We start from the raw sequence: 24719 nt of genomic DNA on the forward strand, positions 1-24719 counted from the left end.
AAAATCCTCAATGCCTCCTTTGACACTCTGCCCTGGAGGCTGGATGGAGATAAGCAGAGACAATATGTGAAGGTGTAACAGTGGAGATAGGAGAGGAGCAGGGGAATGCTGTTATGATTCTGCAGGAAGCCGAGCTTGTTAGACGCGTGAGCTGCACTGTAATGACTTTAATGTTCTCTCCTTGGCAATGTGGATGTGGTGTCCTGTTGCACTTATTGCATACATTTTTGAGGTTGAATCATTGCTATGAAAAACAGAAAAAATATACAGTATAAAGGCCAGTGTAAATAAAATATTTACATATACATCTTTTATTCAATGAGTGCCTTAAAAATCCCAACAACTTGAAGTAAACAACAGTCAGAACAGCACAGTTAGATTGGTAACACAATCAACCCCCAAAATCTATATTAGGTTCTTCTCTGTTGCTCACACCAAAAAACACACTGTTGATTTTGTGTCTTCTGAGGAACATCTGCTTTCAGAAAGTGGCTAACAATACAAGCAGACAGAAATTAGGAACACAACTCAGCCATTGTTCTCATGCTCCCTGGGTTTAAAAAGGCTTCCACACACACACACACACACACACGTCGCCTCGAGGCAAGGAAGGCCAGTGACATCAAGTGTATTCAATTCACGAGGAGGCATGTTGAGGAAATTTGAGTCACAGTTTTTAGGAAGGCCCTCTGGAGGTCTCTTCCTCTCCACCGGAGTCGCTGTTGCTTGAATAACAGCGAGTGCTATCATTGCCTGTAACGTCATTAACTGAAGGTGGGGGGCAACCCTTGAAATAACAAAGTCACAGCTCTGGAACTGAAAGCTAAGCAGAGACGAGTGTTCCCACACTTGTCCACGTATAGTAAATATATATTAGAATGGATGACCTGAAAGTAAAATGAGGATAACTTGTTTTTTAGTGTCTAAAGGCATGGGGAGCACAATAATAAAAGAGCAAATAATCACTGAGGAGTTATTCAAAATACATACATACTGCTTGTGTACTTCTTGAATAAATACATTTCAAAAATACATATATTTTTATCTTTTCATATTCTTTTTGCTAGAAAATTTGAAAGCAGCTATGTATGTGTAAAATATGGCATTGAATCACTCCGTAAAAAAAAAGCCCCTGCACACAATGTGATTTCACCCATCTTCTTAAAGAATCACTGCATACAATAGTACTGTCTCACAGCTAAGGACTTTAAACTAACCAACAACAACAACAAAAAAAAAACTGTTTCTTCAGATAGTGCAGGGAGATATGACGCAAATCCTTCAACAACTCAATCGTCTTTTCTCAGAGGAAAACATCTCCATGATTGTGGATTAGAGGCAGCTCTGATGATGGGAAATGTAACAGTGAAAGATTGCATATCTGGGGTGCCACTGAGGAGAGACTGGGCCTCCTTCTCTCCTGTAACAGCCACATATTGCTTGGGGTTAGTGCTGAGGCCGTACTCCTACGACAGAATAATATAGACACAGTTGGAGAAAAAATGTAAGATTTTAAGAATAAAGTCAGAATATTTCTGAAAAAGTTATCAAAATAAAGTCAACATTTTTAGTAAATTGACAATATTACATTTTTGGATATATTTTCTTCCTATTTTGATAACAAAAACACATATTTGCACTTTAATATTCTGGTTGTTATAGCCTCAAAGTATAACAACTTGTTTTCTTGTAAAATTATCACTTAATTCTCAGTTTTTGAGAATATAATAACAACATTTCAATGTACAGTATATCTATGTATAGATATAGTAGTATAGCTATGTTTCAAATTTAAAACAAACAAAATAAAATAAAATAATTCTAATAATTCTACCAGAATAAAGCTTAAGTGTTACAAAAATAATAGAATAATACATTTATGAGAAAACATAATAATATTATCAAAATAAAGTTTATCTTTTTATTTTTAGAAAAGGCAGTGTTTTCAGACAACAACCAAAATGTTATAATTTGCTAGATTAGGTTATTGTTATTGTGCCTAACTTTTACTGAATACAGCTATTTTTCTTGAGTGTTAGGACATTTACAAAATATTTTTGACTAAAATTAGAACTTTTTTTCTTGTAACATTATGACTTTTTTCTTGACATATTGTGACTTTATTCCCAACATCTCTTGTTTTTTTCCTCCTAGCATGGCCTTAATAGTCTGACATAGTATTTCCAACAGTCCTCAGTGTCACAGAGCACATTCATTCATCCCAGCCAAAAAACCGCCCTGTCATCTGGTAGAACTTCATGTTGAAGGGCCTGTAGAAGTCCCGTAGCCTCTGCACCACCTCAGGGTCAATGTTGGGATGGGTCCTCCCTTTGGTTTTGCCCAGGCAGTGGGGCTTGCTGCTGCCCTCTGCCTTCTTGAGGCACGGGAAACCCTTGGTCTGGTTGAAGTAAAAGTGTTTGTCTGTGATGATCCTCTTGAGCCCCAGGAAGTCCTGCACGCGGCCCAGCTCTCCGGCCGGGTCGCTGATCAGGCGCTCCCCGCTCACAAACAGGATCTGGTCCATGGGGAAGTACTGCAGCCAGTTGTCCAGGTGCTTGGCGTAGATGCCGATCTGGATGGCGCTCCACGAGGTGTCGATGAGCCCCGTAGTCCTATTTTTGAAGGTGAGGCTCTCGAAAGAGGGAATGTCGGGCTTCTTGGACAGTGTCTGTGTGTAGTCTGAGATAGCCCTGGTGACTGGGTCCCTCACCACCACGATCAGCTTGGTGTCCCGGGACATGGCGGAGATCCGGGCCGGAGCCTCCCTGGTCACAAAGTAGCTTGGAGTTTTCTCCATGGTGATCTGGCCCTCCAGAGTCTTGGGCATCAGCTCCCTGCAGGAAGAAAAAAGTAGAGCAAAGAGAGAAAAAAAGGAAGTGAGATATTTGTTTTACCTCTACCTCTGACTGAAGCACACTGAGCAATTGACACAGTTGTACAACCTCTCTTATTACAATAAACATTACAACTGGATGAACTCAGGCTAAGTCATCAAAAACCCTGAATCCAATCAATCAAGAATAACACCGGTAACAGTTTGCTCACAGTAGTGTATTTATTCGATCAGGTGTGACCAAATGTTGATTTGCAGTTTTGGCACGGCACCACGCTCAGGCTCGTCTCTGGACATAAAGACATTCTTGCAGTGATAGTATGCAGATGCTGCCTCAAGTGTTTCTTAATGTAGCCTGAGGGTTTATGAAATCAAGAATGGGACTCCCTCGGGTGCATTTGAAAGAGGGTATTCTTCACTCTCATATGGTGCAAAAAGAAGAACGTCAATCTCTATACCCACACTATGGTAGTGCTGGCTATAAAATATTGATACCTGAGGGCCTCTCAGCATAATTGATCACCTTCCTCTTCTTTGCTTTTTGTGTGTTTTGATGCTGCGATTTTTCTGCATCTGTACATATGATTTATAAAACATATGTGTTTATTTGAAACATGACTTGAGAACTTTCTGTGTTAGTAGGTGTTAGAAACTGTTCTACTCAAGCAATCTGAACATACTTGGTCACTATAGACATAGACTGGTATTTTAGATGTACTGAAATTAAATCTCAGTGTTGAAAGTGTATTAAGAGCAAACAAAGGTCCAAATAGGCAAACCCTGAGGGTGTAACATTTGATGGCAAAATTTCCTCATCTCTGCCCGGGTCCTTTTCGTTTTCGCCTCAAACTCACAAAATTGAAGGGAAACAAGTTAATCCATTCGGCCATGCCACCCCTCTGCTCCCGCTCCCCTTTTCTTCCACTTTTCCCTCTGCCCACCCGCCTTCAGGACAGTGACCCTAAGCAAAGCGGGTAAAAGCAGCTCATGAATGATTAACGCGCCCTCCCCCTGCCATTTAGAGCCTCTGCAGAATACAGCTTTAAAATTCACCAAAGTACAGAATGCAGGCGTCAATTATTCATCTGCTTGGCTGCTGCTGCTTAAAGCCGTGGACTGCCGCTGACAAAGTGGCCCAGGCTGCTCCCAGGGTAGACGCAGTCTGCCGCTCGTGACAGAACTACCGAGACCCTGAAAAAAATGGGAGGTTCCCGGAAATTTCTGAAGATCGGAGAGTGCTCGAGACTTCAGTCTGTCAAGCACTAGCACATACAATCAAAGTGCAGCTTCTGCCAACCAGTGAGTGTCTTTTTCTGATGTGATGGGCACCCTTTTTTCTGCCTTGAGAAAAGGCTGGTAAACAGATACGCTCCGTTTAACATACACAGAATAAAATGAGACAGAGGACACCGAGACGCTTGCTGAGGCCAAGCTTTACACAAACAGAGCGCAGCTCTAGAAGATACCAGCTGTTGTGATGAATGTGACCGCTGGTCCTAAACAGCTGAACAAAAAAAATACATTACTTGTGAATTCCATCCAGGATGACACATACAGTACAAGCTTCCATTGTCAAATTACTCTGGTTTGGGCACTAAAACAGCTTAGCTAAAGGTTAGGGAATGATGATGGTCTAACCTTGACCCATTCCATGTCCTCCAACATCATCACACTACTACTTGCAGGAGGACCTTTGCAAGATGAAAATCCAAATTATTTGGGACTGAAATTGTATCTAAGTAAAATCCATGTCAGAGTCATGATTACTTAGGTAACAGCACAAAGTCTGTGTTTGCCAGTTTTCCCTGTGGTTGTTTCAGGCTGCAAAACAGCTGCTGGCTGAGCTCAGCGTATGAAGTGAAACAGATCTAAAAGCCATAAGTCAATACCTTCAGGCCAGTGTCAAAACACATCCAGTTTATGTGTGGTTGAGTATCCTGAGTGGGTTTTCTCTGCGAGGAGCAGATCACAGGGTCAGCACAAAGGGGTGGGGTGGGTGGGTGGGGTCAGGAAGTGGTCGATAAGAGCAAGAGCGGCAACACAGCTGTACTGATGTCTCGACATCCGCTGGCAACATTGACCCCCACTCCAAGTGCTCTCAGTATGGTCGACCTCTCCTACAGCTGTGTAAGAACATGGACAAGGCTCCTTTCCTCTCACATTAGCTCTGCCCCATCACCCCCAAGAGTTCAGAGTGAGGCTTTGTAATGGTGCTTTAAAACAAACCCAATGTCATTTGGGAAGGCAGTGGCTACTACTGTAAGCTGACAAGTCAATAACAAAGAACATGGAGACTAATTATTGATAAATGGGGGATCCCTGACGCAGGCATGCAGGTAGTCTTCCTGCATGTCTTCCTGCCTATATTGGCAACATGCTGATTTGGGAACCACTAGACTTCTCAAACAGCCCACAAAGTACCACAACTTTATCATGCAAAAGAGAACATTATTGTGTTATAAAAAAGAAATGAGCCTGTACTAAAGGAAGCATCCATATTTGATGTCTTGTGTCGAGGTTGTTCTGTGGTCGATGCACTCACAGCGGTGGTGTGAGGGCACTCGATGGCGTGGGGGGCGGGAGTTGGGGTGGGGGGTGAGTTTCGGGGTCGTGGAGACGGGTATGTTTGGAAGTCCAAGCATGGATGTCATGAAGCACTCATGTGTTCAGGTTGATGTAAATTTTATAGTTATTGGGAGAATGGTTTCAGATGCATCTGTGGAGTGCAGTCATATGAAAAAGATCCTGGTTGCACCCCCCAGACTTTTCTGCACATCATCTTCCTCATCAAAACCTGGTGCCTACATTACCCAGAGTGCCACATTTGGGTGTCTTGCTAGTAGTGGCTAATGCAGCTTCAAACTGCTAGCCTCAAGCAGATTGGGCCACAGAAGTCTGGTAAGCTCACTTCTCTCGAACTCCACACCCCCAGATTTATATTTTTAATTTTCAAATCTGTAGTCTTCAAACCTCACCGACGCTGACTCAAGTCACATCAGTTATGTATCAGACTTTGTGCAGCTCCCTCTGGAGCCACAAAAGGCTTCATACTTTTTCACATATGCTGTATTACTCTGCATGATCTCCAAACAGACTTTAATGTGTAGAGGGTAGCACTTCCCCTTTAATATACAGAATGTCCAAAATGAGTGAAAACAAATTCTCAGAGCCCCAAGGTAGTTTTAGACTGGAGTACTTGCAGTACTTTGAGGATGACATTCAGGGCTTTTGGAAATGAAAAGTTTATTTTTTCTCCTATTTCTTGACATTTTATGAATTAAATGATTGAAAAATAATGATAAAAAAATAATCAGTAGATTAATCTGTAGTGAAAATAATCTTTAGTTACAGTCCAAACATTTAAGTGTCTAATGCACACCGGTGTTATAAAAGAACTTCAGTGCTCAGATTTTAAGTTTTATTTGGGCAAAGGCACAAGAAACACTTTTAAAGTAAGTGAACTACACTAGGGTATTTCTTTCCATTCTACAGCAGAAGCATGCGGTGCTTTCTAATGAAACTTTATTGGCAGGGTAGGTGATGTAACAGATGACAAACCGTCCAAGTGCTTGAGATTTACTGCAGTTCCAGATTTTGCTTTGATGTCTTCATCGTGCTGCTAAAATACGACTCCCTAAGCACACTGATGCATGAAACACAGGCAGCGGGATCCACTCATGAAACAAGACACAGACCCAAACTGAAATAAGAAACACAGCACATGAACCCGGGCCTACCTTTAAATCAAATTCCCTGCTTTGGCATGCATTTAAGTATTGGAGAGAGAGAGATGAAAAAATGATGACTAAGAAGTTTAGAACATAACAAACAAACAGCTCGTGTTCATGACAAAACATAACACATGTCGTAATTGTACGTCATTCCTCTCATATGGAACTAACTAGCTGGAAAAAGATGCCAGGACTCATTCAAGCAGCTCTATTCCCTATTAAAAAACCAACTCCAATGTACACAACTACATGCAGTACATCACTCAATGCGTCCTTTGTGGGCTTGTCCATAAAGTAACCACGTCGGAATAAAGGGCCTGATGCATCACTGCTTTCGTTTCCCTGCTGAACGAATTTCACTCGCAAACCAACTCAACTCTGCCCTCATATACAGGCTATGACTCATGTCTGCCTGTTATTTAAATGCCAGAAAAGTATGAATGTGCCATAAGGTCTTATTTACTGTAAATCGGGCGCACACATAATATGACAGCATGACATATGAATTAGGTAAGGGTAAAAAAAAAAAACTAACAAGCGATCAGCTCCGAATGGGCCGTGTCCTGGTGTTATCCTGGACCTTTCAGAAAGGGCCTTGGATCGAGGCCAGTGTCTATCAATTGACGGGTGTTGTAAAGACACAGAGGCAAGTGGGCATGAGTTCTGTCCACCCCCCCCCCCCCCCCTCCCCCGCCCCCCAAGAAGCCTTTGATTCATTTTTCCTCCTCCAGCAGGGAGCCCTGGCAGGCATAAATACACTCCCACCGCATTCCCCTGCCCTTACCACCAGATAATAATCTTGTAATTGGCTCAATATTTCTGCTGTTTGCAGGCGAAGCCAGGGCCAGCGCCGCTCTTGGTGGCTTGGACTCGCCAGATATTTTCCAGGTCAGTGGATGCTAGCGGAGGTCAGAGAGAAAAGAGGGGTAGGGGGTGATTTAGAGTAATGGCTGCTGTGCGGTGAGGGGAAAGCCCACTCCTCTGAACTTGGAGCTTTACTGCTCTGTCAACCTTGTGCAACAACACAGGCCTTTACCTGCCCTGTGGGCTGTAATCGCCAGCAGCACATAAAGGCACGCAAGAGGAAACATACGAGCTGGGATCTCGGTGTGTAACAGCCGGTGCATATTACTCCGGGATTCCCATGGAAACACTAATGAATGACAAAATGACATGTTTGCTATAAACTCTATTTCACCTCCCTTAGTGATAATCACATGTTTTAGGAGTGGGCAGAGAGTGCTGGCAGTGTGGCCAACTTCATCAGTTGAGGCTGGATGGTGAGAGATCCAACTATTTATAAATCGGGGATTACAGATGTGAGCTTCCCAGCAGCAGACAGTCCTGATCAGGATAATCGTCCATTTTATGACCCTGACAGTCTCAGTCCTCCAGGATCAGCCCACCTGACCTTTTTTTTCCCCTCCACTAGATTTATAATCCTCATGCCCTGTGTCACCTTTGCCTGTACACCTGCACTTTACAGCTCTAAATCCTCCCTCCCCCTGGACGGTTAACCAACATGGCTGCACAGGATTATTGCCCACTGAATCACATGGCCTCCAAAAAATTGAGGATCTCGTGTTTTCTGGACATCAATTCAAATTGAGGACGTTCAGTCTGCCAATGCCAGTGTACCAGCATACACAATACCAGAACCCTTGGAACTTGCTTCCTGGTCCCTGCTCCTGCCGTTCCTCTGCCGCACCTCCCCTTATCAAATCTATAGGTGCTGCAGTATGTATACCCTGGCTCTTCACTCCTTGCAAGACCATCAGTTCACCTTAGTTTTTTTTCCTTTTTGTTTCTGGTCTCTGTCTGACTCCTGTTTGCCTGTGCCTCCTACCTCTCCACTGTCTGTTCTGCCCCCCAGCACCCCGACCACCCTAGTCCATTCACCTCTTCAGTTTAAACTCATAAATCATTCCTGTGGACTGTCAAATCGTGTCTTTGTATCTTGAGTTTTACATTTGGGTCCTAAGAAAGACTTCACTGAACACACAAAAGGAAAACTTCAAACTGAACTCCATTCTTTTATTATTTTTCATCACTCTGATCAATTCTGACTCAATCTGATTTTATCTTACTTAAAACAACACACATTTTCCATCAATTGGTCCAATGGACACTTAAAAAATGAAACTTAAAAGCTTACTTTGTAGTTAGCCATGATTTCTGAAAATCATCTTGGGTTTCTCAAATGGTTTTGATACAACCTTGGCAATTGTTTCATTGATTTACTCCCATGTTGATCAAAATCATTTTGTATGATGAAAATAGATGGAGTCATGCTTTGTTAAGAATACGGATCCTAGTTCTTTTATTCACAAATCAAAAACAAATTCTCCAGCGATTTGTACTTTGAGTCAAGATGAAATTATCCAGGGTGGGCTCTCGGAAATACAGAGTGAAACTGGAGTGGTACATGGGAACCGTAGGGGGTAGGAAGCAATTTTGAGAGGCATACAATTACTAGATAAGAGAGACGTCTATTCTTGGAAAACAACATGGGAGGACAGGGTCTGCTGTTTTCCTCTGGGAAATGACAAGGTTTTGATAAAGATTGAGTAGAAAAGGAAAGAAACTCTGCACGACACCAGGGACACATAAGATAACGATGTCAGCGCGGAATGAAAAACGTTACAAACGTCAGCTTTTGAGTAACAGGACATTCATTGTCAGATTGATGATTAGGTATGTTTCACATTAGGAGACAAGCATGTGAATGAGTTTCAAAAGTGTGTGGTAGTTCTGTGTGGGAGGAGAGCTGGGAATTAGATTGATAATGGCAAACATTGCTTAAAATTAAACTTCTGTCGTCATTAATAAAACAACTTTGTTAAAAAATTTCCCAGTGATATTAAATGGGAAAGACAAGTGGGAAACTTTGCGGAGGACAAAGACTGCTGTCCTCCCGTAGGCTGAGAAGGAGAGAAAAACAATAAAGGAAAGTTAATCAACAACACAAGAGCAGAATGGAGAAAGTCAACATGGGAAATTGTACAAAGCCTCACAAAGCTGTGTTGTCTATTCTCATTTGTCTTAAGGTTTAGTCAGGCGACTAGCTAGTGAAAACATTCAAAGACAAACTTCTAGACTTAAACACAGGGTTTGAAGAAAAAAAAAATAGTACTGGCCAATTGCCATAGCAATTTATCTCTGTTGAAAGTCTGGCTGTACTTGGAAAATTTCTGTTTTTTCATATGCACTCAAATATTAGAGACCTCATAAATAATATCTGGACAGAAAAAATAATCGGACCTGTGCGATTTGTTATTGGGTGAACTTGATTATAAATGGAGTACAAGAATTATATTGTATCATACGCTGTAGTAAAAACATTTTTGACATAAAATCTTGTATAAATAAATCTCCCTGCTGGACACTCGCCTTACCACTGAAACTCTCTTTCTTTACAACAACCGCTATGCGATTTAGTAAAAAATTTATAGAGTTAGCTTTGCAGTGTGTTCTTATAAATTTATCAGCAGTGTTTTTAACAGAGGCCTTCTTTTTTTTCCTTGGTGCTGAGGGTAAGTCCCCAGTTTATTGCATAAGGGGGGAAAAATAAGCTTTATCTTTATGGCAACTTGCTTGTGAATTATTCACCCTCTCTAACTGTGGTGGAAGAGTGACTGAGGATAGTAAAAAGGATGCAGGACACATCATCTCAAGCCATCTGAAGCCTTTTAGACATCAAGCAGCAGAGTCCGCTCACTACTAGAGCCAGACTGTATATCGGCACACAGAGGAGAGGGGCTGAGGTGAGGAGTGGAGAGGGTGTGAGTGATGAGGGACAGAGAGAGAGAGAGAGAGAAAGAGACAGCAAAAATAGAAATAAGAAAGAAAACAGAAATATCCCATTCACAACAGGCATTTTATGATTATATAATTTCATCCCAAAGTAGAATCATTCTTCAATATCAGTCACAGTTTACATACTAACTTCCTGGTTATTATAGTTGTGTGCACGCAACTGTGATAAAATGTGTCAAACCCGACATCCCTGGTGTGGCTTAAAAACAAAGCGTGTGTTGTGCACAGAATGCCAGCCAACTCTAAATGGCACGTACTGTATGGTAGGTAAAGCTATGTGTATGTAAGAGTAATATTTAACCACTTTCCCCCTCTGTTATTTTACTCAAACACTGCACATATCCAGTACTTTTTATTCTTCATTCATTTATTCTTTGGTTCTCAGTCTGAGTTGGCTTATCCTATAGCCTAGAGCTGTTTATTTTCTCTCAGTATTACTCAGTTTAAGACTGTAACATCTGTAACATTGTTGGTGATACAGTAATTTGGGTGACGTACAAAAATACATTTGTGGCTTGAAGACATAGTTACACCTCGCCTGGCAGTTTAAGCAATTGAATTTTAACCTCCACCTCCACCGTGCCGCTTTGGTGCATTTATACCTGAATTTTCATGTGGATAGGTGCAATTTCACTGACATGTGATCACTTGGATGCATTTCAGTGGTGGGTGTAAAATGTGGTGAGGGTAAGCCGAATGAAAGCCGTGTGTCCGAATTAGCTGAGATGTGGAACCGATCGTGATTATTGCCTGGAGAGTCTGACAAACCCACACAAACTGACAGCAGCCAGCAGAGACGAGGCTATATTTTGCATTTAGTGATTCATGTTCCATTAAACCAAATTACTATAAGATCTAACCACTAAATATACCCCAAAGAGGAGCTCTGTATTGTATCTAATGTCATCGCATGGTGTCTACTCTATGAGTGGATTCTCAGACACGGCACTCGCATTACTTTTTCATATTTCTCTGACCCACTTGTTCAGAGTTACATGGAGTTTGAGACCGAGCATGTGGAGATGACACTTCAGCCGGATCAGCTTTGGCAACAGCTCACTGCTATTTTTCTTTCTGCCAAGTCAGTTTTTAAGGTCTCAACAGCTTGTGGGAGATAAGACACCTAAACTTGGGCTTAATACCAAAGCTCATTTTCAAGGTATTGTGTTTCTTGAATGTCCGCTTATACAGTGAAGGTGGCTTCATTAGGGAATTTCAAGTGGTCTTTCTACAGCCCTCCTTATCCCCTCTCTATAGTTTCTTGCATTGAAATAATCTGTGGGGGAAAAAATCACAGAGAACCACTTGCCTTAAACGGAAACCATTTCAATGGGTATTTAAATTCTACATTTAAGCCTGATTTGAATACAAAAAATAAAAAGCCTTGTGTCAAATGCATGAGAGCAAAATTAAATGTGAATTTGTTCAGAGCCAAATGGAAGGCTTTGAGGGGACTGCTCAGCGATAATTACCCATGACAAAAGGCTAGGGCTTTTGTCTTTGGGACCATTACCATGGTGATTTTCAAGCTGCTGAAACATTCAATATAAACATTTCAGTCTGCTGAATATGTCAAATAGACTGTCACTAAAAAGATATCTGTTATGAGCCACATTTCTGCTGGCACAAGTGCGGCGTGTGTTCCTCCACTGCTGCTGCCCTTGCTGAGAGAAGAAGCAACTCCAATATTAGAGCTCAGAAAAAGACATAAAAGCTTACGATTGAAAAAAAAAAAAAAAAAGAAAAAAAAAAAAGAAGGCTAAAGTCTGATAAGTTAAGCCCAGTTTCAGATCATTCTACGAGCACAGCTGTAAAATGATGGGTTGGCAAAAAGACAATCCCTTCCCCTTCTCTCTTCTAGACGGAGACACACTGGCACTAACATTCCTGAACATTTCTCCTTGTCAGTGTGGTGATATTGATTTTTACCAATAAACACTTAAACCATCTGACATTGTCTCTTTTTATTGGGGTGAAGAGTTACCAAATGTTCAGTATTTTGGGCCTGGTGGTGTACTGTACTTTCATTTTTCCTGTTAAAGATTTTCCATGACAGCATTCTGATGTTTTCAAAAGATTGTTCTGTTCTGCTTTAGTCCTCTGCTTTTCCTCTATGATGAAGTATTACAAAACACAGCATATTAAACACAGTAATCACCAATCATGGTTTCATTATTGTGCAAAGAAATGTGACTCAAGAGGGTGTCTCACCTACAAAGACCATTTGGTCATCAAACTCTTAGGAATGTCCTTAAATGGAACTGTTTATTCACTAAGTAGTCATTTGTTCAAAATATGGACACAGCTAAAAATGCATCAAGTGCAAAACAGTATTAATAATGTGTGCCTGTTATCATGTTCAAGTTAAAACCACAGCATTCTTCTTGTCAATGCAGCATACTGTATACCATTCTAAAGTATTACTCCATTAACTTGTCCTGCTGTAAACACATGAGACAATGGGGACAATGATGTAACTTATATCAAATTCTGGCACATGAACAGTCAACCATTCTTAGCTACAGTATCTTTTAATCCTGAGTAGTTTTTACCTGCATTTGCAATGGAAAACCATTACAGCTGTTAGAGACAAAGCAGTGAGACGTGCTATGGTTTGTGTTTCACCAGAACAGTTGATTAACATCCTGCAAAAATGACTGAATTAGCATCATGGTTACCTCTAGGGTGGAGCATTTCAGAGGATTTCACTGTGGCATAGCATTCACAGTAAGGATATGGCTGCAAATATTCTATATGTAATTTTACACAAACCGACAATGGATCAGCCCATCACTCAGTACTGTCCAAGATCCCTAACCTGTCTGTGGCATAGACTGGTTCCTAGAAGATCCTTAGAAACAGTTCACAAAAAAAAGTTGTTTTTAAAATTATTTTTACTCAAACCTGTGAAAATGTTGCATTTACTAGGGACTATCTTCAGCCACAGAATAATCTGTATCTGGTGCACCAGTGAGTGTTTATGGCAGGAGGGTGGGGTATGGGAGATTAACTACAGTCTCCATTTCATAGTAATGAAGGAACATGTCACCCAGTGTAATGGTGTGGCTCATAGATGTGTTTTTAATAGATCTGAACAGCAATGAAGGTCTATGACACAGATGAATTAGCTATATAAGGCTTTAGCTATACAAAGAGTTCTTGTTAGCAGGATCAGTTCTTTGTTGGTTTTGCTCCTCTCATCGAATTTGCTGACAGTACGAAAAATACAGAAAATTCAGAGCTTTGTTTTTTAACAAAAGGTGATGTAAGAGGAAACAAAAAAAAGAGATATCTGGGGGATTTAAGTTAAAGGAGTGAGAAAAGACAGGCTTAAAGAAGGGAGGATGAGAAAGACATGGGTGTGGTGGTGACCGTACTGTAAGTGTGTGTGCCATTCTTATTATATTATAAATTAGAATTTGTTTGTCAAATCACTTTAACTGCACAATGCAAATTTCCTCAAGATGAGAAGCTTGAACAGATGATGTGATGTGCATCCTCAAAACCAAAATCTTACTCAGGTTGTCTGCTTTAATCTCCCACAGTATTTCTATCCCCTACCCACAACACAGGTAAGCATATTAATGCACTAATAATAATACTGTGGCATCACTGCTTTTCAAATCATACTGTACTGTACCACACACACACAATTAAAATAAGCACTTGACAGGTTGAAAGCCCAAGTCTGAGTCTTGTTGGCATACTTCTGAGAGCTCTGACTGTAAACCGCCTGGGATTTTCTAAAATAGAACGACTTCTGAAAAGGAGTCATTGTTCTGTTCAAATGCAAGCATATAGAGAAGCCAAAATTAGTCAGGTAGTATCTTAGCCAACAGAGCTGGAGTTAGACGGGCTGGCAGATCATCTCACTGTGAACTCAGAACATCATTCTATTTTACTCCCAGACATTGTGGACTACCTCACAGCAGAGAGCTGGTGTCAGTTTCAGCTGCCATGGTGCTGAATTGCATTACAGTTTTTTACTCTCTTACAGTACTTTGTCTCAGGACCTACAGTACAGGCAGCGCAGGGCATGAGGCAGTAAAACATAATTTCCACATGAAATTCGATAGCTGTAACATAATGAAAGCCAAATATTTGACAGTTAACTTTAAACAGTTTTAGGTGCACATGGAGTCAAGAGTCTAAGCTTACCTAGCTGAGCAAAAAGTTAACAAGATAGCAAAACAGTGCCGCACATATGCAACACATACGAAACCTGCAGGCTCGAGTTTTTGTTTAGACTCAGAAAGAGGGAGAAAAAAAAGGAAAGGCTGATAGACACTGTGAGCTATTGGGAGAGGGGAGTGCGGAGAACGTTGGGGATAAGAGTCAAGCGTCAGGCGGACAGCAGTATAGGGGAGTGTAAAAGTGATTACACTGTCTCCAAGCTCTCTTCCTCTCTGTCTGCTGCCTTTTCCCATTTCATTCTCTCCCTCCTCCCGCGTCCCTCCCTCCATCCTTCTACTCCCAAGCTCGGAATACAAAGCGCCTGGCACCATCGCAACGCTTTCCTCATCTTTGTGCCAAGCCACAGCGAGAGCACGCCAGCGAGCTCGCACCCTCCGCGCCGTCCTGCCACCACAGAAGACGCAGAGAGGGGCAGAGATTAGCATGTATGAATGCTCCTCTTATCGCTTCTTTTTGACATAAACTCATTACAAACGGGCTCACACAATCTCTCTGGGTTTTTTTTTTCTTCCTAGATTGTGGCACCACAGAGACACAGACAGAGGGAGATGAAGATTATGTTCGCTTACTCACATCTAGGAGCTTTAAATATTTGATGGGAATTTTTTTTTGCCTCTCCTTAAACATCCTGGAGAATAAATAATGAGTTTGGTAATAACAAGTTACCAAAATGATTTATGCTCACCGGAGACGAGAATGAATGCAGTTCGGGAAGGCAGGCAGGGAGGAGTCAGGGTTAAAGACATGGTCGAATGCATGATTTCCATTTTGCGTCCCTTGCATTATCCATTAAATAAATAGCCCAGGGAAAATGGAACTTCGTGCAGCTCATTTCTGTTGAGGCAGCAGAGCCATGCATAACGAACAGGTGATGTTGAGGTGCGTGAGGTCACAGTGCTATCAGCACCAGTTGCGCGAGCTCGTGGTGATTGTGAACAGTGCCAGCGAGGTGGGGCGGGATGAAGAACAGGTTGTCGCTGAAGGAAAAGGTGAAAAATTACCCACTGTGGAATGCCACAGGGGCCAGAATGACACTGAATGGCTGACACGGGGCCAGCAGTTGCCTGGGGCTGGGCTGTGACCCAGAATTCAACAGACCCCCAGTGAGAAACCAGGAGGCCCCAGCACGGTTGAGCTAAACTGGCCGCACAACAGGAAAACACCTCCTCTTCCTCCGCAGACCGTAGAGAGGTAACTCCATCTGGGAAGCTGGATTGAAGGTGCAAGATAATACGGAGTGTAACAGAGAACTGCGGCGTCTGACGGGCCGCTGACAACATGCTAATGTTTTAGCCTGTCAGCAAAGACGGATGGTTTTAGAAATAGAAAGTAATTACAGGGCAAAACCTCATTGTCGGGGTTAGGACAATGCGTATAGTGTAGTGGAGGTTTTTCTTTTTTCTCCCTGCTAAAAAGGGCGCTTGTGAGTGAGTATGAGCGGAAAAACAAAACTGACACAAAACCACAGACGTTAATGATGTGCCTTTTAAAAATCAGATAAGATTTGTCTCATTCGCCATATCAAAGAAATATTTTTTATTTCAGTTTTCTGTTCTGTTCTCGAATTTAAGGCCAATTCAACACATGGAGTCATCATGTTTTCACTTGCCAACAGGCAGCTTACCCAGGAGAGGTCTCTCTGCATGATGCCACCCACCTTATGCGCAGACATCCAGACCAACTGGTAAGAACTGCTGGTGCTGCAAGAAGGTAGTGATCCCTCACTGGCTTCCTACCAATGAACTCCTGCCTCAGTTTTCTTTATTTTGCTATCATGGTATCACCCACTGGGACGCTGCACACATAGCTGAAGTTTTTGTTTTATACATGCTGATTTCCAAATTATCCTCACTAATACCGTCACTAGGATTTCAACCATATCGTTCAGCCCTAATCATGAGTGACAGGGAAAAAGAGTGAAACCACGATACATAGCAATGGTTCTAAGCCTGCTGCCATGGTATCCAGATGAACTGGTTATTCTGCAGGACTTATGCTTCATTTTAATACTTTACCTCCACTGCTTGAATGGTTAAGCCATGGAGCTGAGCTAGAAGACTGACCGAAAGGCTCTTACAATTTGAACAGCTATAGATTAACAGCTATCTCCATGAGCGATGTTGCACTTCATTCTTTTACGAGCAGGTCTGTGGTGTATTTATGTATGGCATTACAGAGGCAAAGCCTATGTAGCTGTTTTCCCGTATCAGTCTAATAACGAATGTTCTCATTCTCTGCATGGCCCCGCCTGATTACTGAGCCAGCGCCATAGCCTGATCTCACGTGAGCAGGTGATTGTATGTAGGCAGTTCCTTAGCACATTGCCATGGATGTGGTAAATGAGGTGTTCAAGGGGGAGGGGACACAGGCTTGATGATTCATGTTATCAATCAGAGGGTTATTTTTCAATATTTCACATTGATGTAATCGTCCTAAAAACACATTAACATTGAGGGAGTACTCCGCAGAGAGATAATGGCTGGATATTTTCGCTGTTATTGAGTCAAACGCTGCCAGGCTTGAATGACGGATGTGCCTTACATACAGAGAGAGGCTGTGGCATGAATAAATACAGTCCATCCAAATCACAATTAGAAAATAAATAAATAGAATGTAAAGGCAATGATGAGGAGGGGACGGGTGTGCACGATCATTCAAGAGAACACATTTACGGAGAAAAGAAGCAAACCAAAACAAAATGCATATTAATGCCATTCATATTCATGACAGTCAAATGGAGGCTATTATGAACCACTTTCAATCACATTTGCATTTACATTATGGGCCTGTAATGCAATAATAGACCTATAGAATAAATGGTGGTGAAGCAAAAGTGCTGAAAACAAGTGCCATAGCATACGTTAAATATAGTCCTTTATGAGACTGACTGCTCCAGTGAATTCCTGTATATTTGTGATGGTATGTCTACTTGTGTTCGCATGTGCGTGTTTGTACATTCACCTAGAGGCTCAAAAGAGCTCTTCTAAAGGGCCATTTTTGTTGTAATGTGCATCCAAGAGTTCATCAGGGAGAGCTAGAAACACGCACTGGCACTCAATTGCCAGAAGTAAAAGCTTTGTGGGTGAGGGGGAAATCCCTCCTGCTGGATTTACGCCCTGCCAGAACCGACCCTGTTTAAAAGCCAGTTGGATACAAGAAAGAGAGACGAAACATAAGAGCAAAAACAGGGCGGTGAAAGAGAATATTCACCGCTGCTGCTGCTGCTGGGCTGAGTGGAAAATAATATGATGTAATAAATGGTATGTCAGAAACAGACCTGCCCATGACAGCCACTGATTCGTGCGCATGTGTGTGTGTGTGTGTGTGTGTGTGTGTGCAAGAATAGTGCATGTTTACATCTCTCCATTATCTTCCAGTTTTTTTTTTTGGGAGGGGGCAAACAAAGCACAGAATCATCAATGAGGACCACTACAGCTGAGGTGATAGTGGGGTGAACCCTGGACAATATGAGCCTAATTACACACAGTTGTCTCAGAAGGGCCATAAATCAATGCTTGTGGTGAATCCTAAACAACATAATCAATACACTTGCGTCTCAATGGCCATAATGAGAATCTAGTTGAAGGTAAGGATTTTAAATCAGCCACATATTGGCTCAAAGCTCAGTAAGGTGTGAAACGCATGTTAAATTACGGTATGATGATTTTAACAAAACAGACACTCTGACATTCATAATCAAAGTAAAACAGCACAACTGCATTTCATTGTCATTAATAGAGTAATAATTATATTTTTGCGTGCTACTGTCTGTTGTGATAGAAAGTGTTTATTAATGACTATGGTACAAGGGCTGAGCCAGGCAGAGTCAATGTGAGGAAAAGCGTGACTCCAAATGTGTAGGAACAACATGTAAACCGGTGGGGGTTGTGAACTCTCATTTGTGTTAATCAAACATCTCTAAATTGTTTGTATAATGAAATTATGGCCGTCAGGGAGGCCTGGGGGACATCAATTAAGCAGATAAACAAATGAAAATAAATCACTTTTTATCAACCACACGGCCGCCCGCCTGTGCGTCCGGTAAACACAGGAAAAACAGGAAGTGATCCTGTTCAGCGATTTGAGGGTCCATAAATCCCAGTGACAAGCAATCAGGATCACTGCTGTGTTTGGAAAGCTCTGGGAAGCAGAGGAAGGACGGTGAAAAGACTACTTCCTTTTCAGAGCTAAAAACAGACGGCATAAATATTTTCACAAATTTTCATTTTTAACTAATGATACAGTGTTCATTTTGTTGATGTAATCTTGAAAATGTGCAAAACAACATATTTTTGAGCAGCGGAGGATGTTGTTTTATGGTAATTAATTCATGTGTCCATTAGTCCATCTTTTGCATAATTGTTAAGTTTTTGTTTGCTAATCCAAATTGCAATACATGCTGTTTTTCAGTTCTGTTTCTGTGGATGAACTGACACAAATAAAAACCAACATGAAAGGGAATTATGAACAATGTAAAGTGGTGTTTCCTCCTTTGAATGGGTCTAGTATTGCTGTGTAAGGCTTATTCTACGTGCAGCCGCTGCAAAGAGAAAAAAGACAACTATTATGAAGTAGTACATGAATATGCTGGAAATAGAATTTGGTGGTCAACTATGTACGCTGGGCGAAGGCACCGTGGGCTGTGCTAGCACCACATGGGAGAGCCACAATGAGGCAAGGCTGCACATTTAATGGATGTGATCACAGCTTCCTGGTGAATAATGCAGCCCTGCTAATTGGCTGGATTAATAATTGATGGTGGTGTGTTCGAGGAGATGGAGGGGAGGGAGCTGCAGTGAATAAAGCACATACGACCATCTTGTTAGAGAAGGCTCTGACTGTTATATCTTGTAGATCTGTCTGTGCTGGCGGTTGGCTCTAAATAACCGGCTTCCTCCTCCTATTGATGATGTGGCTGCAGGGGAGGATGGGACTGCGTGAATCGAAGATGTCAGAATAAACAATCGCCCTGACAACATAATGATATAATGAGCCCCAGCCCTACCACATGTTTGACGGCTAAAATGACTTGGGCTCATGTCAAGTCCCACAGGCTCCACAATGTTGATACACCCTTAGTCCAAACTGACCAAGGTTGACCCAGACCAAGGCAGCTGCATAAATACAAATGACTGCAAATAATGCAGAAATGAAACATAAGGATCTGATGCAAATGCTTGGTATCAGATCTGGAGTTTGGTGTACCAGCTCGAACTCAGTGACAGGAACTAATGTTTGTCAGAGGTGGAAAGGACACAAGTTGATGAGAGGAAATAGGTATGACAAAAAGAATGGGACACAGCAGGGCAAGAAAAATAGATTTTACTGTAAACTTGATTCATCCGCTGTTCTCGAGGTGTCCAGTTTCTAGAGAATGCATAAAACCAGCTCATAAAAAAGTCTTGTCTTCCTGTCTCTACAAGTCATCACCTTCAAACCACTGTCGTGCTCCTACAGAAAACAATAGGATCAATATCTCATGGGAATGTTCAAAGGATTTCTGACAATCCAAAAGCAGCATTTGTTATAGAATTCAATAGGAGCTAGACACAAAAGAACAGAAAAACAATGACCCGATCCGATCACTGAAGCCAATTAAGAATACACCTGTGTTTATTTGACAAAAAGTAATGCAGAAAGGCACAACGTGTGGCTGGAAATTTTTACATTTTGGGGTTTTCTATGACTATTCAAGCACAACACATCTACCTTCACAGCAGGAAGTCTCAGCCTGAGAATAGACTCACATTTTGTGAAATGCTTTTATTTGGTTTCTTGTGAAGAATTAGATGAAAAGACTGATACCATGCACACCATGTGTGCCGTGTATGTATATATGAAGCTAGCAACTGGTTAGCTTAGCATAGCATTAAGACTGGGAACATAGGGGAACAACTAGTTTGGCTCTGTCCAAGGATGACAAATTCCACCTATTAATTCCTCCTAAGCTCACTAATTAAAACATATCTTCTTTGTTTAATATGTACAAAAGAAGAGAAAGTCAAACATAAGACACACACCCCACCCTAAAAACCAGAAATTGTGATTTTTAGATTTTGTTATTTGGGTGGATTAAACAAATGAGGTATAATGTTTTAATTAGTGAGCTTTAGTAATGCTGGTAGGCAGAGTGTGTTAACTTTAGACAGAGGCAGAGTAGCTGTTTTTCTATTTCCAGTCCTTATGCTGAGCTAAGATAAATAACCAACAGCCAGCTGTAGCTTCATATTTAACAGACAGATATGTCTATATGTCTAATCTAACTCTCAGCAAGAAAGCGAATAAGCATATTTCACAAAATGCAGGACTGTTCCGATAAATGGATATTTTCTTCACAGTTGATTGCATAATTTTATTGCGTGAACGTGTCTACTGAAAGACAGTGAAAAGCTTCTCCTAGATTTTGCATCCATAATTTCCCTGCCATAATTCATCTCTCACTTCCCTCATTCTGGTCCCAAACGGAGTAAATCTGTTCTCTGCTCCTCTCATTAACATGCAAATCCTCATCTTTAGGAGGAGGGATAACAGTGAAAAAGGAGAAGCCCTTTTGTGCAACTCCAGAGCACTGAGGATGTTCCTTCCTACTTCTATTAGCTGGACATGTTCCTTTGACAGCAATCTCCCTCCTGTCTAATGTACAGTCAGACCTAGTTACAGTAGCAATTACTAGTGTTCAGGTTAAGATTAATTGAATTACTGGGTGGCTTCCCTGCACTCCTCTGTGGGCATATCAATCACGGCTTCTGCGCTACACGGACCCTTTATCACCCTCTTCCATCTTTATGTAAAAAGACGCAGACTGTGCTGTTGCACTCCATCTATCAATAAACGGGTCTGAGGTGGCAAACTCATTTTCTAACACATTCCTCCCCTTAATCAAGCAGCCTGACATTTGGGGGTAGTTAGTAAAAGCTGTACACCATCTTTTCTCCAAATGAATAAAATGATAGAGAATATTAAAAATAGAGCAGCTGTGGTTGTAACTCTTATTTGACTTTATGAAAGAGAAATAGAGGGTAAATCTGAGCTCTGTATGAGTTCACAGAATATTTGCAATACATCTAATTGATATTTTGTAAAAAGAAATCCTGCTATAAAACACTGTAAATGTCTCTTTTGTGTTGTGCAACCTTTCTTATTTGAAATACAATAGACTTCACCTAAAGCATTTGTTTGAACAGCTGGATTTCTACTTGAGGAACCAGGTAGCTTTTCAAAACAGCACATGCAATGGATCTGCACTGCTTCTGTTTGAATAAAATAGCTCTCAAGGAAGATTAAATGCCACTCTGTCATTCGCTCTCCATTCACCACCTCCATTATTAGCTGTTTTAAAAATTGTGCAGGATTTCTGGTCACGGTGTATAGTGCTGCCAAACCCTAATCTTCAACATGTTTTATTTCACTCATCGCTACCATGCGACTCTTTGTTCATCATCTAGGAGGAATATACAGAATACACTGGATGTAGAAGCGCTGAAAGCTTGAAAATAACATCTGAAGGAAATAATGTGTTGGCCTCTTTGTCAGCCGTGCCAAAAAAATGCCAATCCGTCATTTCAGATGGACTCCAAGAGCCACACACACACACACACACACACACACACACACACACACACACTTGCGCCTGAAGCTTAGCTACAGTATAATTCTGTGTTTTGCATGGAGACAGAGGTTGGGCAGTCAAATAGAGGTTGTGCCTGAGGTGCCGTCTGGCATAGCCTCTGCCCATGTCTGCAGGATGGACTCTGCCAAGGCGACTGGCACTGGCCATGCCCCAGTGGAGCAACAAGAAAAAGGATGTTTGGTGCCATCCTATCGCCACACAGGCAGCTGCAGATAGCATACATGGCAAGTGTGTCAAGAGTCCATGCCTTTAAGCACACAGGCAGAGAGGGAAACAATTCCATGTTCGGAAAGTAAGCCTAAAAATGACCCTTGAAAAGAGTAACAGGCTAAGTGAATGGAAGTAAAGGGCTGGAAAGACCAACCCCCATCTTCCTTGAGTAGTAAACACTTAAATGTTTTTTAATTTTACAGGAGACTTGAAATACAGGATGGTGATGTGTGCCAGAAAAAAAAAATGAATATGTGGTAAAAGTATTTTAAAGAAAACACTACAGTTGGAATGGAAAATGGAGGACCCAAGAGGAGAGGGGCTTCCTTCTTTTTATTGGTTCCCAGGCTTTCCATAGCTCTGGTTCTCCCTCTCTTTCTGTCTGTCTCTGTCTTTTTCTCTCTGGTGGAAAATATGGAGGGCTCCCTGTCCTGTGATAAAGCTGTTGCCTGTGAGATGGGAAAGAGAGATCCATCACGCTGAGGCGTTGGTTTACCCTGCCAATCTGCACTACTGAGGGCTATAACACGTACATGCTCCATCCATGCATCATTTACCAAGCCCTTCTGTGCCCAAATAACATGGGTTTGGATGCATGTTTCTGAAATCCTAAAGCACTCTGGCAAATCCTCTGAAAGTCTTGATATGCATGAATTCTGGAGGTTGTTTTGCGGTTTGTTTAGTTCGCCTCTACGAAGAGAGCTCAAACAGTCTGGTCTAAAGCCCCTTGACTCTCCAGTGCCAAATGATAGGGTTACAGTCTCTCTTTGTTTGTGGAAGGATAACACTTAACTTCCATCAACCTTGGACTGCCAAGAAGAAGAAAAAAGAAACATAGAGGAAGAGAAATGTAGTACAGGAAGAAAATTGCAAACATGATTTTTCTGTTTTTTTCATTTCAGTCACACTGCTTTTAAAGTGCCTGAAGGCACAACTGCTGTGATGTTAGAAGACATTACCTGGCAGGTTTCCACAAAGTTCATGAGAAAAAAATCACTGACATTCATCGGCATTGCTTGAAAACCACCAAACTACTAAGGCTCTTCAGGTATATCACCAGAAAATAAAACACTGAGCCGCTAAACCTTTATGTTTTCAAAAGGTCAAACATCTCAACTTCAGAAATGATACGATAGAAATGATTACAGTGCACTGTAGCTTTACAGAGCAATGTATTTTTGTACGGTCAAGGACAATAAAGTAACCTCAAATTTCAAACCTCCTTTTGAAATATGAATCCCAGAATAAATGCTTTATATTGTATGGGCTAATACCTCATAAAAGGACCAGCAGCTGCTAAGCTGAATGGGCCTGAGATATGACAGGGTCAAACAGGTTGCTGACTAGTGTACACAGAAACCCAAAAGTGAATAAACAACCGAATCCTAGAAACAATGTAACCTGATCTTAATGTTACAGTACCATCTGCTGGCATTCTGAACTCTGAGGGTGGTGCATTCTGTGGCGGCCCTCTAGGTGACCCGTGATCAATCACACTCCCTTTCTGCACATGTTCATCAAAGCTCCCGGAGTTCCTGATCCCTGACACCTGAAATATTTGCACCAAAGTAACCACCAGGCTTTCTTCATCCTGCTAGGTTGCGATAGACAACAAACAGCTCTTATTTTAGGTTTGTCAGGTGAATACATCAGGTGTGAGCATCTGGTGGAGATCCAGGTGGTGTCTACAGCAGCACTCTGCACCTGCTGCCTGTTCTCACCCACCCATCGGGGGGCAGATTCCCAGGATGCCAGAGGGCAGCTGCTGACAGGCACTACTTTGGATAGTTCCCTCGCTTCTATCTACCTCCCCCTGCATAGGGCCTCCTGGGGTCAGCTGCTAAGGGCATGCTAAGATGTCGGTGGGGGTGGCGGAGGTCAAGGAGTTGGCGAGGCGTTGTGGGGGGAGGGAAGGGAATGTAGTCGTTGGTGGGTTGCATGCCTTCAGCAGGAGGTGAGCGTCCTGGTTTTACAATTATACCCCATGATAATCACTTTCACAATCCAAAGGCAGCTCAGAGCTCATGCTCAGGAGGTCTCTACTGATCACGTTACGTCCGCTGTGTGTGCGCCCTCTACAACCCCAACCATGACCCCTCCACCTCTGCCAGTCCTCTCCACTCCACCTGCCTTCCGCAAACCTGCCACTATGTTAGCAGATGTAGTTCTGTACTCCTGGAAAACTGAGCCACTTAATATCTATTTCTGTAAAAGCTTTGTTAAAATGCTTCTTTGTATCACTTGGTACAGTATTTCATATTGTTTTATTTCATGTGCACAGATTTTGGGGCTAACAAGACAAAAA

General features: G+C 41.9%; 1 protein-coding gene across 1 annotated transcript in view; it reads right to left on the bottom strand.

Annotated features, from left to right (window-relative positions):
- Positions 1-284: 284 nt before the first annotated feature.
- The window catches only part of si:ch211-216b21.2 (heparan sulfate glucosamine 3-O-sulfotransferase 3A1), a 30730-nt gene continuing 6295 nt past the window's right edge, over positions 285-24719 (bottom strand). Inside the window, exon 2 of the mRNA XM_018666197.2 lies at positions 285-2834. Within this exon, the coding sequence (XP_018521713.1) occupies positions 2213-2834 (622 nt within the window). The 3' untranslated portion in view covers positions 285-2212. The remainder of the gene's footprint in view (positions 2835-24719) is intronic.

The sequence above is a fragment of the Lates calcarifer genome, linkage group LG23 (assembly GCF_001640805.2).
Source record: "Lates calcarifer isolate ASB-BC8 linkage group LG23, TLL_Latcal_v3, whole genome shotgun sequence".
In the NCBI taxonomy this organism is placed as follows: domain Eukaryota; kingdom Metazoa; phylum Chordata; class Actinopteri; family Centropomidae; genus Lates; species Lates calcarifer.